This window comes from Ipomoea triloba, chromosome 7, assembly GCF_003576645.1.
Source record: "Ipomoea triloba cultivar NCNSP0323 chromosome 7, ASM357664v1".
In the NCBI taxonomy this organism is placed as follows: domain Eukaryota; kingdom Viridiplantae; phylum Streptophyta; class Magnoliopsida; order Solanales; family Convolvulaceae; genus Ipomoea; species Ipomoea triloba.
The window spans coordinates 27,492,203-27,505,904 of NC_044922.1; the positions used below are offsets into that span (position 1 = coordinate 27,492,203).

General features: G+C 33.6%; 1 protein-coding gene across 2 annotated transcripts in view; it reads left to right on the forward strand.

The window, feature by feature from the left end:
• The first annotated feature begins 7,394 nt into the window (after positions 1-7,394).
• Positions 7,395-13,702, forward strand: part of LOC116025121 (transcription factor MYB124-like) — a 17,278-nt gene continuing 10,970 nt past the window's right edge. The window contains exons 1-13 of one of the 2 annotated variants that reach the window (XM_031266215.1): positions 7,395-7,594; positions 7,916-8,034; positions 8,128-8,174; positions 8,289-8,345; positions 8,435-8,507; positions 8,807-8,862; positions 8,950-9,123; positions 9,199-9,380; positions 9,517-9,662; positions 10,010-10,152; positions 10,234-10,442; positions 10,527-10,675; positions 10,759-10,873. In XM_031266215.1, coding sequence (XP_031122075.1) covers positions 7,942-8,034; positions 8,128-8,174; positions 8,289-8,345; positions 8,435-8,507; positions 8,807-8,862; positions 8,950-9,123; positions 9,199-9,380; positions 9,517-9,662; positions 10,010-10,152; positions 10,234-10,442; positions 10,527-10,675; positions 10,759-10,869 — 1,440 coding nt within the window. In that variant the 5' untranslated portion in view covers positions 7,395-7,594; positions 7,916-7,941 and the 3' untranslated portion in view covers positions 10,870-10,873. Of the gene's footprint in view, positions 7,595-7,688; positions 7,821-7,915; positions 8,035-8,127; positions 8,175-8,288; positions 8,346-8,434; positions 8,508-8,806; positions 8,863-8,949; positions 9,124-9,198; positions 9,381-9,516; positions 9,663-10,009; positions 10,153-10,233; positions 10,443-10,526; positions 10,676-10,758; positions 10,874-13,702 lie in introns of those variants that run through there. The other variant, XM_031266216.1, reaches the window with a different exon arrangement.

Here is a 13,702-nt window from a genome sequence, read left to right on the forward strand (position 1 = left end):
TTTCACTTGATTTTTTAAAATAGTTTTGTGTTTTGACATGAAAAAATAATTTAAAATGATATAATACCCTATAATATCACACGCTTTAATTTGATAAGTTCACTATATAATATTTCCATTTACATATTTTTCCCCTAATTATATATTTGCTACAATGTCATTTTCCACGTATATTTAGAAAGATTGATGTATATGAAAAACAACTTTTTGTACAATCCGTTGTTGTACAAATGTTACATATGGTATACATGTTGATTGATATATGGCATGATCATGTTGTGCAGGATTTGATGAATGAATAAGATAGTTTTGTAGGTTTGTGTTACAACTTTATTCCATGCCTTCCTTTTGGCGGGAGTTTCGCATATATGAAATAGATAGAAAGGGACTTGAGGTAGATGCCCAATAGGCCATTTTGTTTTATTTTATTTTTTTAAATAATTGAGTAATTAAATTGTTCAAATTGTAAGTAGCCCCTACCAAAGATGTGTACGAAGGACTTGATTGATAGATTGTAAGCGAGAATGAAATTTTTTATCTGATCTTCAAATACAAGAACTATGCACTCGGCCACACATTCTAGGGCTATTAAGGTTATGCTTTGTTGCATATATTGTGATGTCTCACGCTATGATATATGACCTCTATAAATAATTAAGCTTAAAAACTTATTTACGTAACATAAAGTTAATAACTATTTCAAGATATTAATTTTTTTTATTTAAACAATGAAACAAAAGAACTACGAGAATTCAACTTGTTCACAACGAGCAAAAGAACTACTATGAATTCAACTTGTTCACATCGACAAGACATGACAAAAAATATGGTTGTAAACTACTAATTCCACTTGATAAGGTGTCAAAGACATATAGACTATAGTCCAAACTTCAAATATTTATAATGTAGCCACGAAAAGACTGACGAAGTGGATGAAGCATATATGATTTTCGTATTTGAAGATCACGAGTTCTTGCCATCGCTTTTTTGGTTGAGCATGTCGTACATGGTCTTTCTAGTGCGATTATCATGTGCATACTTTCAAATAAATTGCGGGTTTTTTTCTTGCCATCTCAAAAGAAATATTTATAATGCATAACCATTTTGTCAACACAAATATTAATTTCGACATATATATTAAATGTCACAATAATTTAGCTTGTATTGCTTGTATAAACTTATGACATTCTTAACACAACAATGGGTCCATCCACTACAAACACTCGTTTCAAATTGAAAATATAGAAATGGTTACACTAAATTTGGATGGGGACTTGCCAAAGGTTAGGTATGTGTCACTTTAATAACTAATTTAAATAATTGATAAATTATTTTACTAATTTGGGCAACATCAGCCATGTTGATTGAACAGTTAGCTTTATAACTTTTCAAGTTCAACTCCATACCATTTATTGGCAAATTATTGCATGGACCATGGTCCACACAGTTGTGTGAACCAAAAATAAAAAGTACATTATTTTTGTACTGTAGGTACATTATTTGATAATATATATCAAATAATGTACCTTCAGTACAAAAATAATGTACCCTAAAATAATGTACCTACAGTACAAAAATAATGTACCTTCAGTATAAAAATAATGTAATTTTTATTTTTGGTTCACATAGTTGTGTGGACCATGGTCCATGCAATAATGATTGCCATTTATTGGTGGTCCTTTATTGGCTAGAGTTACAAAACGAATTTCACCTAGAGTGTATATACATTTAAAGAGTGGCAGCGAATTTTTTCATAAATCAAAGAGTATTTCATTAATTAACTTTGAAAATTCATTGCATACTATACAACACTTATCACATCCCCTTTTAACGTTCGATTATGTTGACAAACAAATTATATTGGTTTGAACAAGTCTTAGAGCTAGGAAATGGTGACATTTTTACTAAGGTATGTGGGGATGCTAAATATTAAATAATAATAATAATAATAATAATAATAATAATAATAATAATCCATTAATTCTATTACGATTGTGTTTAAAAAATCATTTCAAGATAACTGATGAACCAAAAAATTTAATTATTTTGCATACAATTAAATGACAAAAAGTGGTAACAATATATAATTTAGGAATGAAAAATGTTATTTCCTTATAATTCAGAGACAGAAAGTGTCATTTTCCTTTATTATAATATTCAATAATAAGGTGTGTCATTCTCCTTTATTATAACATTTTTTTTTGAATCCTTTATTATAACATTCAATAAGGTTTTTTCATTATTTCGAACAAAAACAATCACCAGAATATATAGTTAATTCTAATTTCAATCCATCAATTATTGACTTTTTTTTCATCGTTTTTGTTTTTCTCAGTTTAAATTGACCTAATTTGATCATTTGATTATTGAAAATGTGTAAATTTTAGTCCTATGATATGTGTGGACTAAAAGACACATTTTCAATAGTTTGATGATTAAAAGTGACACATTATCAATAATCAAGAGGCTAAGCCTCATAAATTCTTAACTAAAAAAAATGTAATTCCTCAAATTCCTAATATATACTACTAATGAGTTAAAAAAGTTAACACAATCACTTATCAAATATCAACTAATTATCAATTATCGGCTAACATAATCAACTATTAACTACCGAACATCTCTATGCTGATAACTAATTGCCAAACGACCCATTATATTCTTATAATTATACTATCTAGAATAAAACAAATACTCATAATATAATGTTATTTGGAGTCTTATAAAAAGTAATTAATCATTATTTAATATCCACTAAATATCCAAAAAGGCTAATCTCCTTGTTAAATTAACATCTTGTAGGTCCAATTTCCCTTATCTACTTACGCGGTGCGGCTATAGAGCTGATAGACACAAATGTTGACCTTACCAAATTTTCAAAATCACAAATTTCCTTATATATATATATATATATACGCACACACACCCACAACACGAGAAACTCGCAATTAGTATCCAAATGTGTATTTTAGTCATTAGATAAACCTCACTCATATGTATTAGCACACAAATAGCATAGGAGATAGAGATAAACCGCACCAATTGTTATACCATGGACCAGTGTTCATCTTGTATTGTGAACCCTAGTCCAAAAATTATGTGTCTGCAAATGATATATTATGTACATGTATTTAAACATTTACGTACCTACAAATAAATTGAAGACACATAACATATTAATCACAAACACATAAAATAGTAATTACAAACACACGTGTCTGCAGTTAACATATTATGTGCTTTCAATTTATTTGTAGGTACATAAATGATTAACAAGTATAGAATATACCAACTGCGTGTACGTAATCCGAAGGTTATTTTGAATCATAGTTCACAATGCAATATAAACTATGATCTATGGAATAATTTGCCAAACTTCACTAAAAAGACGATGTGTGATGAGTTCGACCAAGAGCGTGTTGATAACTATCAAACTTGTGACGTTCTGATGTAAAAATCATGCTTCACTTACCCGACTACATCTTTCGGGGCTTCAAATCTCCTTTTTACATTACTTCTATGAAACAAATTGTTGTTTTCTTGGGATGATAGATTCAATTTGTACATACATAAGAGTATGGTCTGTGTGTCAGAGTGTTGGTTGATGTTAGTTCAATAGGTTGTTAAAGTTGATTCGTTAGTTAGTATGTACTTAAAACTTAAAAGTGTAAGTTGGTATAGCATTAGTCCAATGTAGCATGCAAGATACTAGATACCCATAGTTAACGCGCAACCTTTTTTTTTTTTTTTTTTTTCTTCGGTGTTTTATAATTTTTTTATTTTATTTTAGACTGGTAAATAAATTGTCGTTGTAAATTTTTTGTAAAAAAAAAAAAAGTAAATAGTATAGAACACACCAGATAATAAATTGTATGAAATACAAAAGGTATATTTAGCGCCCAACATTTATTCTAAACAAGCACGCGTAACATTGCTGAATAAACTCATTGATGAAAAATTACTTATTTTCAACTATTTTTTATGGTAATTCAAAAAGTGGACACAAATTTCTGAATTAATCAACTTTTTCGACCATTGGCTTGTCAGAATATTAGAAAATCTTCCACCAACCACGGTTAAATTTTTTTTTTTTTTTTTTTTACCATGGGTAAAACGAAATCTGACTATTTGTTTAGCAACCTAACCATCCAAAATTTTTAAAGATATATGTTAGCAGTGCTCGAAGTTACGTTATTGATCACTTTGATTGGTATCTAGCAAGTAATATTCACAGGATTTTTCATGATCTTTACCGTAGTAAAAAAATAATTAAAAAATATGATTTTCAATTATAAATCATAATCTTTTTAATCTCATATCCATGATTAGAAATCTTAAATTTTGCTAGCTACAAGTGGATGCTTATACACTATTTGTTTTCAACTACACTTTAGACATTTATTTAATTCATATTATTATATGTGAACATGGTAAAATTTTTGAATAATCTATACAAAGAAAAGAAAGTTCAAAATTTTGACTATGTTGGTATACTTGCACATTTCTACCCCACCTAAAATCTAAACCAAATCTTCAACTTCCAAATCAACATTATATTTCATATCCATCTACTCATTAGTCATCACATTGCAGTGAATGATCTGTTACCAGCCTGGACCTTATTAGCATGAGGATAAATTTTGCATTCATCTCCCAAGTTACGGTGATAATATCGTTAGTTTTAATACAAGGAAAATAAATAAATAAATACTTAAAAAATTAATAATAAATCACATAAAATGAGAATGTGCTATTACGATATGATCACGTTGGCAAATAACAATGCAAAGCATGTATGTATGCTTATTGACAGATTCAGGTAAATCGTCATACCAAGTTGTGAATTGTCCAAGATAGAAGTCATGTAATTAGGGCACATATTGGCCTCTATACCTATTCGATCTTTAATTAGTCAAACACTAATAAATAGAGTTAAACATACAAGCAAAATGAGACTGATACAATATTTATTAAGAAATACATATCGATAAAATTAGTCAAAATGCTTGCCACCACATTCTCGATCTAGCATGTCGCACATGATTTTTTTAGTGCAATTTATCTTTCTTGTGTGATTTGCGAATTATATATTAGGTAGAACTCAAAAGCAGGGATGAACCCACAGTTGGGTAGTGGTGGCAACTGCCCCCCTCTCCCCATCCCATCCCCTATATATATATTTGCCCACTCAAAAAAGCATTTATAGATCCGCCACGGGACAGAAGTGGAATTTATTCCGTGCACACCTTAAGATAATGGTTGGTGCGCGTTTCTTTCATCTCCCAAAAATAAAAACATATCAATACAAAAATAAAGAGATAATGAGAATGTCAATAATATAATGGAACAATGAGTTTATACAAGTGGCAAAACTCAGGAGGCAACCGTAGTCAATTTAATCAGACAACTGATTTTGTAACCGCACTGTTTCAAATTTAACTTTTTGTAAGAGTGTTTATCGGTTAAGGTTATAAGACAGACTCCACATCATTTTCATCGAAAAGCAAACACATACCTAGATGGGATGACGGCTAATTTTTTTTTGAAAATACTAAAAATTAATTCAAAATTAAAACCTAGCAATGTGACAGTGTAAGGTGAATACTGTAGTTGGGTCATGAGTCAGGAACATGCCCCAACACCTCAAGTACTCCCATTCACAAAAATTGAATGAGAATAGACACGACAACCTTCAGACAATCATAAACCACCACAAACATTGATAAAAAAAAAAGGTTTTGTACAATTTTTTAAAAATCCTTATTATTTCCATTTTAAATTCAAACGACCCAACACCAACCTAATTTTATCAGTTTTTATAAATCATTGAGGTATTTTCAAATCCAATAATTTTTTTTTGGGTACATGACGTGATATTTCTTGATTGATTTGTTATGTAATTAAACGATTTTTTTAAATATATAACCTTTAATAATTTTACTACTGTAAGAGTAGTCAGAACTTGATTTGTAGAATTTGACTCTTATTTAAGAAAAGATTGATGCACATATAATGATTCACTATTACGAGATCATACTAATTTGAACACGTCCCGTAATGTTTAATTCTTATTTAGAAAAAGTTAGGGTATGTTTGGTTGGGTGGAAAATTTTTTCCATGGAAGTTGTTTTCCTTAAAATGAAGGAAAATGCAATTTTGTGATGTTTGGTTCATGGAATTCATTTTCCAATGAAAAATGAATTCCTCAAATTTGAGGAAAACAAAATCCTTGGTTGGACCAAGGATTTTGTTTTCCATGGAGGATGGGAAGAAAAATTGGTATGATTGGACAAATTTACCCCTTTGTGTTATTTTCTAATTATTATTACTTTTATTAATTTGTAGGGGCATATAGGTCTTTATACACATTATTCCTTACCATTTTAAATCCAACCAAGCAACAAAATTTATCTTCCCAGCAACTTCTTTTCCACCAACCAAACAACATAATTTATTTTCCTGGTAACTACTTTTCCACGGAATTTCACTTCCACTTCCCTTCAAATATTTTCCGCGAACCAAACGAACCCTTAGGTGCACATATGATAATTTGACTACTATGAGTTTAATTGAACTAAGCTCTGAGTTCAATTCTTACTCGAGAAAGATCCAAACCAATGTTAATAAATTTCATTATTGTGAGACTAATTTGAATTTGGCCCGAGTTTAACTTTTGCTTGGAAAAGGTCTAGACGTATATATGATAATCCCACTATTATGACTTTAATTTGAGCTTGACCCACAAAGTTTAACTCTTACTGAATAAAGGTTCAGTTGTATATCCGATAATCCTACTATTGCGCCTAATTCGAACTTGGCCCGAGTTTAACTTGACTTGAGAAAGGTCTATGCGCACATCCGATAATCCTACTACTTGAAACTAATTCAATCTCGCCCAATTGAGTTTAAATATTACACGAGAAATGTCTAGATGTATATCTTAATCCCGTTACTATGACTTTAATTTGAACTTGACCTACAAATTTTAACTCTTATTCAATAAAGGTACGTCTAGACGCAGATGATAATCCCACTATTGTAGGACTAATTTAAAGTTGGTCCGAATTTAACTTTTACTCAAGAAAAGTGTGAACGCACATCTAATAATCCTACTATTGTGAGACTTGACCAACTGAATTTAACTTTTACACGGAAAAGATCAAGACGCACACCCCGACTTTAAATGAGATAATTAGTTAATGCCATCACTATTTTTCTATGATGATGTCAATGTATCATGCACCATTATAGAAATTTTTTATTAGCGATATACGTTGTATATTGCATTAATTAAAATTATTTGAAAGGGGAATTTCTAGAACAGTGAATGTAGAGATAGGCTTGTACGCCATCATTTTGACAAGTCTCGTGGGTTTCAGCGTTATAATTCAAACTAGCCTTCACGCCCGCGCTCGCAAGCAAGAATCCGTTGATTATTTTAACTCTTCTCACCCCCGACGTGTAACCCATTAATTTATTTTACCCAATCATCTTCAAAGACTGAATCTTTTTGAAGAAGAAGAAGAAGGGAAAGAAAAAAACCCAATCTTGAATCTCATTTCGTAGTAATACGGAGTATTTCTCGATTCCCGAGGTGAGTAGTTTCGAATTCTCTTCTTGATCATCCGAATACGGGTTGGGTTGGATTCTTTCTGTTCTTGGGGGTGGAAAGGTCCGAATCCGAGGCGAAGGCTTAATTGGGTATTTTTTGGGGGGTAAAAAGCTCAACAGCGCAGTGGGTTTAGTAATGGCCTAATGGGATTGTAAGCTGTTCCGTTGCGGGGAAAGATAAGCAGTGTTTGTAAAGTGTGGAAAAGAGGGTGAAACAGCTTCCCCTTTTTTGTGCCCTCCTTTCTCTTTTCTTATATATATATTCTTCCTTAAAAAGGGTGTCTTTTATTTTTTTTTTATATAGCATGCTGGAGCGGGGGAGGATAAACAATGCATCAGAATATGAAGAAGAAAGCAGGGAGTACTAATAGCAGTGAAACCACAAAACCCAAAGAGAGACACATTGTTTCTTGGTCTCAGGAGGTCTGCTGTTTTACTGCTTCATTTCCTTGGGTTTACTGTTCTGGTTTGCTGTTTTTGCTTAAAATTTTGGTTCTGTTTGATTTGTGGTTGCAGGAAGATGATATACTGAGAGAGCAGATTAGAGTCCATGGAACTGACAAGTGAGAGTCTTTAGATGTTTGTTTGATTACTGTTTTGGATTGATAAGAAGCTTTTGTGATGGATAATGATGGGATGATGAAATTAAGGCTTTGTTTAATACTGTTTTTGTGTAGTTGGACTATCATTGCATCAAAGTTTAAGGATAAAACTACCAGGCAATGCAGAAGAAGGTTTGCCCTAAGTTTATTTATGGTTTTTTTTTTTTCCTAATGTTGAGTGTAGTCTCATTTGGATGGATGTTGTGACAATGTTTCTGCAGATGGTTTACTTATTTGAACTCCGATTTCAAAAGGGGGGGATGGTCTCCTGAAGAAGATATGCTCTTATGCGAGGTAAAAATCGATACTGAATAGCATCATCTTTTGAACTCCATGCTACTGTTTCCCCAGATTTTGAGTTAGCACCTGAAAAAAAAAAGTTTAGTGCTTGACTTATGTTGTGTATTTAGTCTTATGTTTGAAGTTGTGCTAGTTTTTCTGTATCTCGTACATTAGTATTTCTTGATTTCTTGGTCTTGCACTCTTGCATATGATCGATATGCCCTGTTATCACCATTTTGATGGCGTGGAGTTTCAATATCAATCCATGTAGTTATCGTTTTGGTGATCTTAAAAACGAGCATTGTCTGCAGGCACAGAGGATATTTGGCAACAGATGGACAGAAATCGCGAAGGTGGTTTCAGGCAGGTAATGAAATGTACTTGATTCTCCGTTTTCTCATTGAGTTAGATGGTTTTAATGGCGCTTTAAATCCAAGCTTGTCTGTTCGTGCAGAACTGATAATGCTGTGAAGAATCGGTTCACGACCCTCTGCAAAAAGAGAGCGAAGAACGAGGCATTAGCAAAAGAAAACAGTAATTCATCCATTAATAGGAGGGTTATCTTTCCAAGTTGGCTCAACAGTAGTGATAGCATTTCAGAATCTGCAGTGCCCCTTAAGAAGCAAAGGTAAAATTCGTTTAGTGTGCTTCAACTCTATATGATCGCACTCCAGTAAATAACATTCAGTTTCTTGGCGTTTAGGAGAAGTCACATTCCAGATCCTTCTGAAAGTTTTAGTAACGGGGAAAAACTCGTGAGTTGTGATGCGACAAATCAGATGCTAAGGTCTCCATTTGCAGTAATAGGTCAAAATCTCTACAGTCCTGGGAGCAACGTATCGAGTCATCAAAATGACGAGGACACCAAAGATTTGCATGCCAATGGTAAATAATCTGAAGCAATGTTTGGCTGTTAACACACCATTATTAGGTTATATAAGTCAGAAAAGTCATTTAGACCATCAACTATTTGAAAAGTTCTTTTTCTTTTATAATTAACACCGGTTTTTGGATCAAGCAGGCTCTAGCAATAAAACTGAAGGAACATTTCTTAAGAAGGATGATCCGAAGATACTCGCATTGATGCAACAAGCGGAACTACTGAGCTCGCTGGCACTCAAAGTCAATTCCGAAAACACAGATCAGAGTCTTGAAAACGCTTGCAAGGTCAGGAAAAAACTAGTGTTCTTGTATGGAGGAATTCAGTGTTATCCACCTTTCTGAAATGGCATTATCAACATTGTGGTGCTTACATAGTTTATTTCTCTATAACCCAAAAATTTTCTGATTGCAACAACTTAAAGGCCCTTCAAAGTTCAATTTCCGACCACTATTTTTATAGTAATAGTGGATTAATTGGTGTAGTTCATTTCCCCTTAAAGATAGTCATCTAATGTCAGAATATAGCAATATTCTTTTGCATTACTCTGTATTATGTTGTCTATATGTTGTTGTTTGTTCACATGATAACGGCTCAATCAGTGGATCTTCTGATGCGAAAAGAATATTTTCAGGTACTTGAAGATTTTCTCAATCATACAAAAGATGGTGATGTGACAAAATGCCAAATTGCTGAGATGGAGATTCAGCTCGAGAATTTTAAGCAATCTGCAAATGAATTAAAAAACATTAATGAATGCAGTCAACCATCTTGGAGGTATTGTTACGTGCAAGCTAAATATGTTACTTGGGAATGTTTGTCCACAAAAATGGGAGTGCCTAATATATTGTTGTGCAGGCAACCTGCTTTATCGGAAGAGTCTGCAGGCAGCTCAGAGTATAGCACTGGATCAACTTTACTAGCCCACGGGGTTGGTGATAATGGAGAAAAGAGCGAAGCCGAGCTATGTGCACTGCATCAGGATATTGAATCGGGATTACAATCAACCCACATTGATGATGAATTTGCAAAAGGAATTTCTGGAAATAATGCCTCGGCTTCTCAAGGTGTGAAAGACTTCTACTTTATGCAAGGCATTTTTAATCGGATTAATAGCCACTTCAAGCTTAATAAAATTTGTTTGTTTCCAGTTAATACCTTCCCAGCTTGTGACAAAGATAATCCCATTAATGAGACTATATGTGAGTATTCAAATGAAGAATGCTGTTCCCCTCTTCAAGTAACCCCGATGTTCAGATCACTCGCAGCAGCTATTCCCAGCCCGAAATTTTCAGAAAGTGTAAGTAATTTAACACCCTTCATTGTTTCACTATCTGACCTAAACTCGATTCAATGCTGACACTGTTTTTCATTCGTTTTCAGGAGAGACAATTCCTACTAAAAACGCTTGGAATGGAATCTACGTCTCCGAATCCAACCATCAATCCTTCTCATCCTCCATCGTGCAAGAGGGCCCTCCTCCATAGTTTATGACAAAATTTACTGATCAATCTCGTGCAGATTCTGCTGTGCTCAACCACCATGACTTTTCGTCCGAAAATTTCAGGCATGTGTAGATGTTTTTTTAAGCCAGTTTTCCGTTGGATTGCAGTCATTATGACCCGAGTTTTTACAAAGAGGCCATGAAGATCTATCTGGTCCCAAAGACCACAATCTAGAATGCTAAGGAGCATCCTAGTATTTTCCGAAGATCTGATAAGATGGTCTGCATCCTTTCTCAACTTACCAGCCTAATACAGTGTCTAGAGTGTTTGTTTGTTTTTTTTCTTTGTGTTGTGTCACATTCTTTTGTGTGTTGTATGGGAGAGTTGGATAGGGCATCCAATGATGTTCCCATAAGGCTTTTTACGGTATTTATATGCCAATTGTACAGAATATATACAATGTAGTTACAGATCGATTGGCACATCGCCAATAATTACTGATATAGAACATATCAAAAAGAAGAAGAATACATTGATAGAGGAGAGGAGGATCAACATCAAACCAGTTGAACCGACCCCTCCCTAGCGTTTTTTGCTTCGTGTGCAGAGTTTAGATAATAAGTTTTGTGGTGTTCTTCTGTTTCTCTCATCTTTATGTAACATTTAACTCATACTTATTGGAGTGGAAAATCCAATATTGCCTTTTGCGTGTATATATGTCTCTGAAAGCAAATTACTTTGAGCTGAACAAGATTTGGACTAAAGAGTTGTTAGGATCGAGCATTTTTGTGAGGCTGAGTGTTGGACTTGGCCCTTCTGGCCTCTGCCCAACACTCCCCCGAGCTACATAGTGCTGGACTTGGTCCTTTACCGGCTTCTGCCCAACCAGATGCACTTATGCATGCCCAGAAACCACGAAAGAATTGTAAAACGACACGTTCTTGGATACATAGAATAGAAGAGTTGAGATAGAGATTCTTACAGTGTTTTGTAGCTTTTCTGTGGCCATGAATTCAGAAGCTTCCTTGACAGCACCACTGCTGTGTTTGCTTTACTGAGATCTGCAATGGGGTAAAGTGTTGTGGGGAAGAAGCTAAGGGGTCTGAGTTATTTAAGTTGGTCAGAGGGCAAAGTGTGATCAGTGGCAGAATGCAGAAAGTAGGGGAGGGAACTCTTTGCAAATTAAAGTGTGGAGTATAGTGGCAGTCACTTAAGTGAAAAGACTAAATTGCCCCTCATTCCCATTCTCAAGTCTTGGGTCAGAAGGGGGTATTATGGTATATCTACATGTTACAGGTTCTCCAACCAGGGCCCAAAGTTGAGAATCCCATCATTTAAAGCAAACTTTATCATAACACAAGGATTACACTTTGTGTCCAACTGTCCATCCCTCAAATTTGAACTTTTGAGTTTTGACTGTAACAACAGTTTTAAGAAAGCCAAGTGCTCAAACCTCTTCTTGTTCGGACCATATTTCTTTGTTGACCTACCCCATAAACAAGTAAAATTGAAGGATGTTTTAAGTATATAGTTTTTGTTGGGCGGAGACAGGTAAATGTCAAGTCTAGTACTCGGTGGTTAGGAGATGGTTGGACGGAAGCTGGTGTCTCAAACAATGTGATGGTGCCCGTGGCAGTCTATAAGTAAGGAAAATAAAATTACGCTGCTATTGGCTATAACTTTTGGCATGAGTGAAAAGCGCTTGATCCTAATCATTTTGACATGCCAATCAAGCTACTAAAAACTTAACAGAAAGTGAAAGTTGCCTTGTGACCTTCTAGCCACTACCCGAATGTGCTTTGCGTTAAGCTGCCTCGTGACCCTAACCGACAAAGGACCATAAAGAGGTAGCTCAACTTATGTTGTCTATAGGTCATAGTTGGTTGGTTCAAACCAAGTAGGCTAATTGATTGTTCCATTGAAGAGTTTGTGTAGCTATGAAAAGATCACAAAGAGATAAACTAACTTAGGTTGACCAGTTTAAAAAAAAGGCCATAAAATAAGACAAAAAGAATAATAAATAATAAATATAGAATGATTAAGGCCATCCTCAGTGTGAGATTTTTGATGAGTTTTTACAAGTATGATTAAGGAAAGAGAAGATGAAAGGGAAGGAGAAAAAAAAATCTGGCAACCATTAAACACAAAAAAACAGAGGGATTACACGCCCAGGGTTAGAAGTACTCAAGGCGCGCAACTGCGGTCTGTTGCTTTCCACCTTGGACCCACAATTCCAACCAAAAATCGGTCCTTGTAGGAGATACTTTTCTCTCTCTCCCCTCTTATCACTCCTCCACATCACCTTTTACTCCTTACAAATTGTGTATAATCTTGTTATTGGGGAAAGCCTAAACAGAGACTAAAAATGAAAATAATTTTTAAAAAAATTATTTAATATACTTTTTTAGTACTCTCTTCGTCCTATTTTATGTGTCTAGTTCAATTAACGAGGTTTGACTAACATTATTTTTAATTCAATTTTTCATAATATTAAATTTACTATTAATATACAAAATGTATATATTTAGAAACTACACTAAAAGTATTATTAAACACAATAAATCAAATTTAAAAATAAGTAAAAAATAATTAAAGAAATAAATAAAGAAGAAGGAGTTAATTTGACTAATGAATATTAAATAAGACAGAGGAATTACTATTTAATATACCTAATTACTTGTACTTTTATTATTTCAATTGGCCAAGTGAAGGAAATGAAGTGGAAATAGAAAACGATTGGGCCGAGAAGGATAAGATTTCGATAACTCAGTTATTGGCCGGTGCTGGAGTCTGGTGGGTGCAATGAATTTATGAACAGAAAATAAAGTGATATGATTTTGAGAGTGATTTTTTTTTTTTTTTTTTTTTTTTTTTGGGGTGAC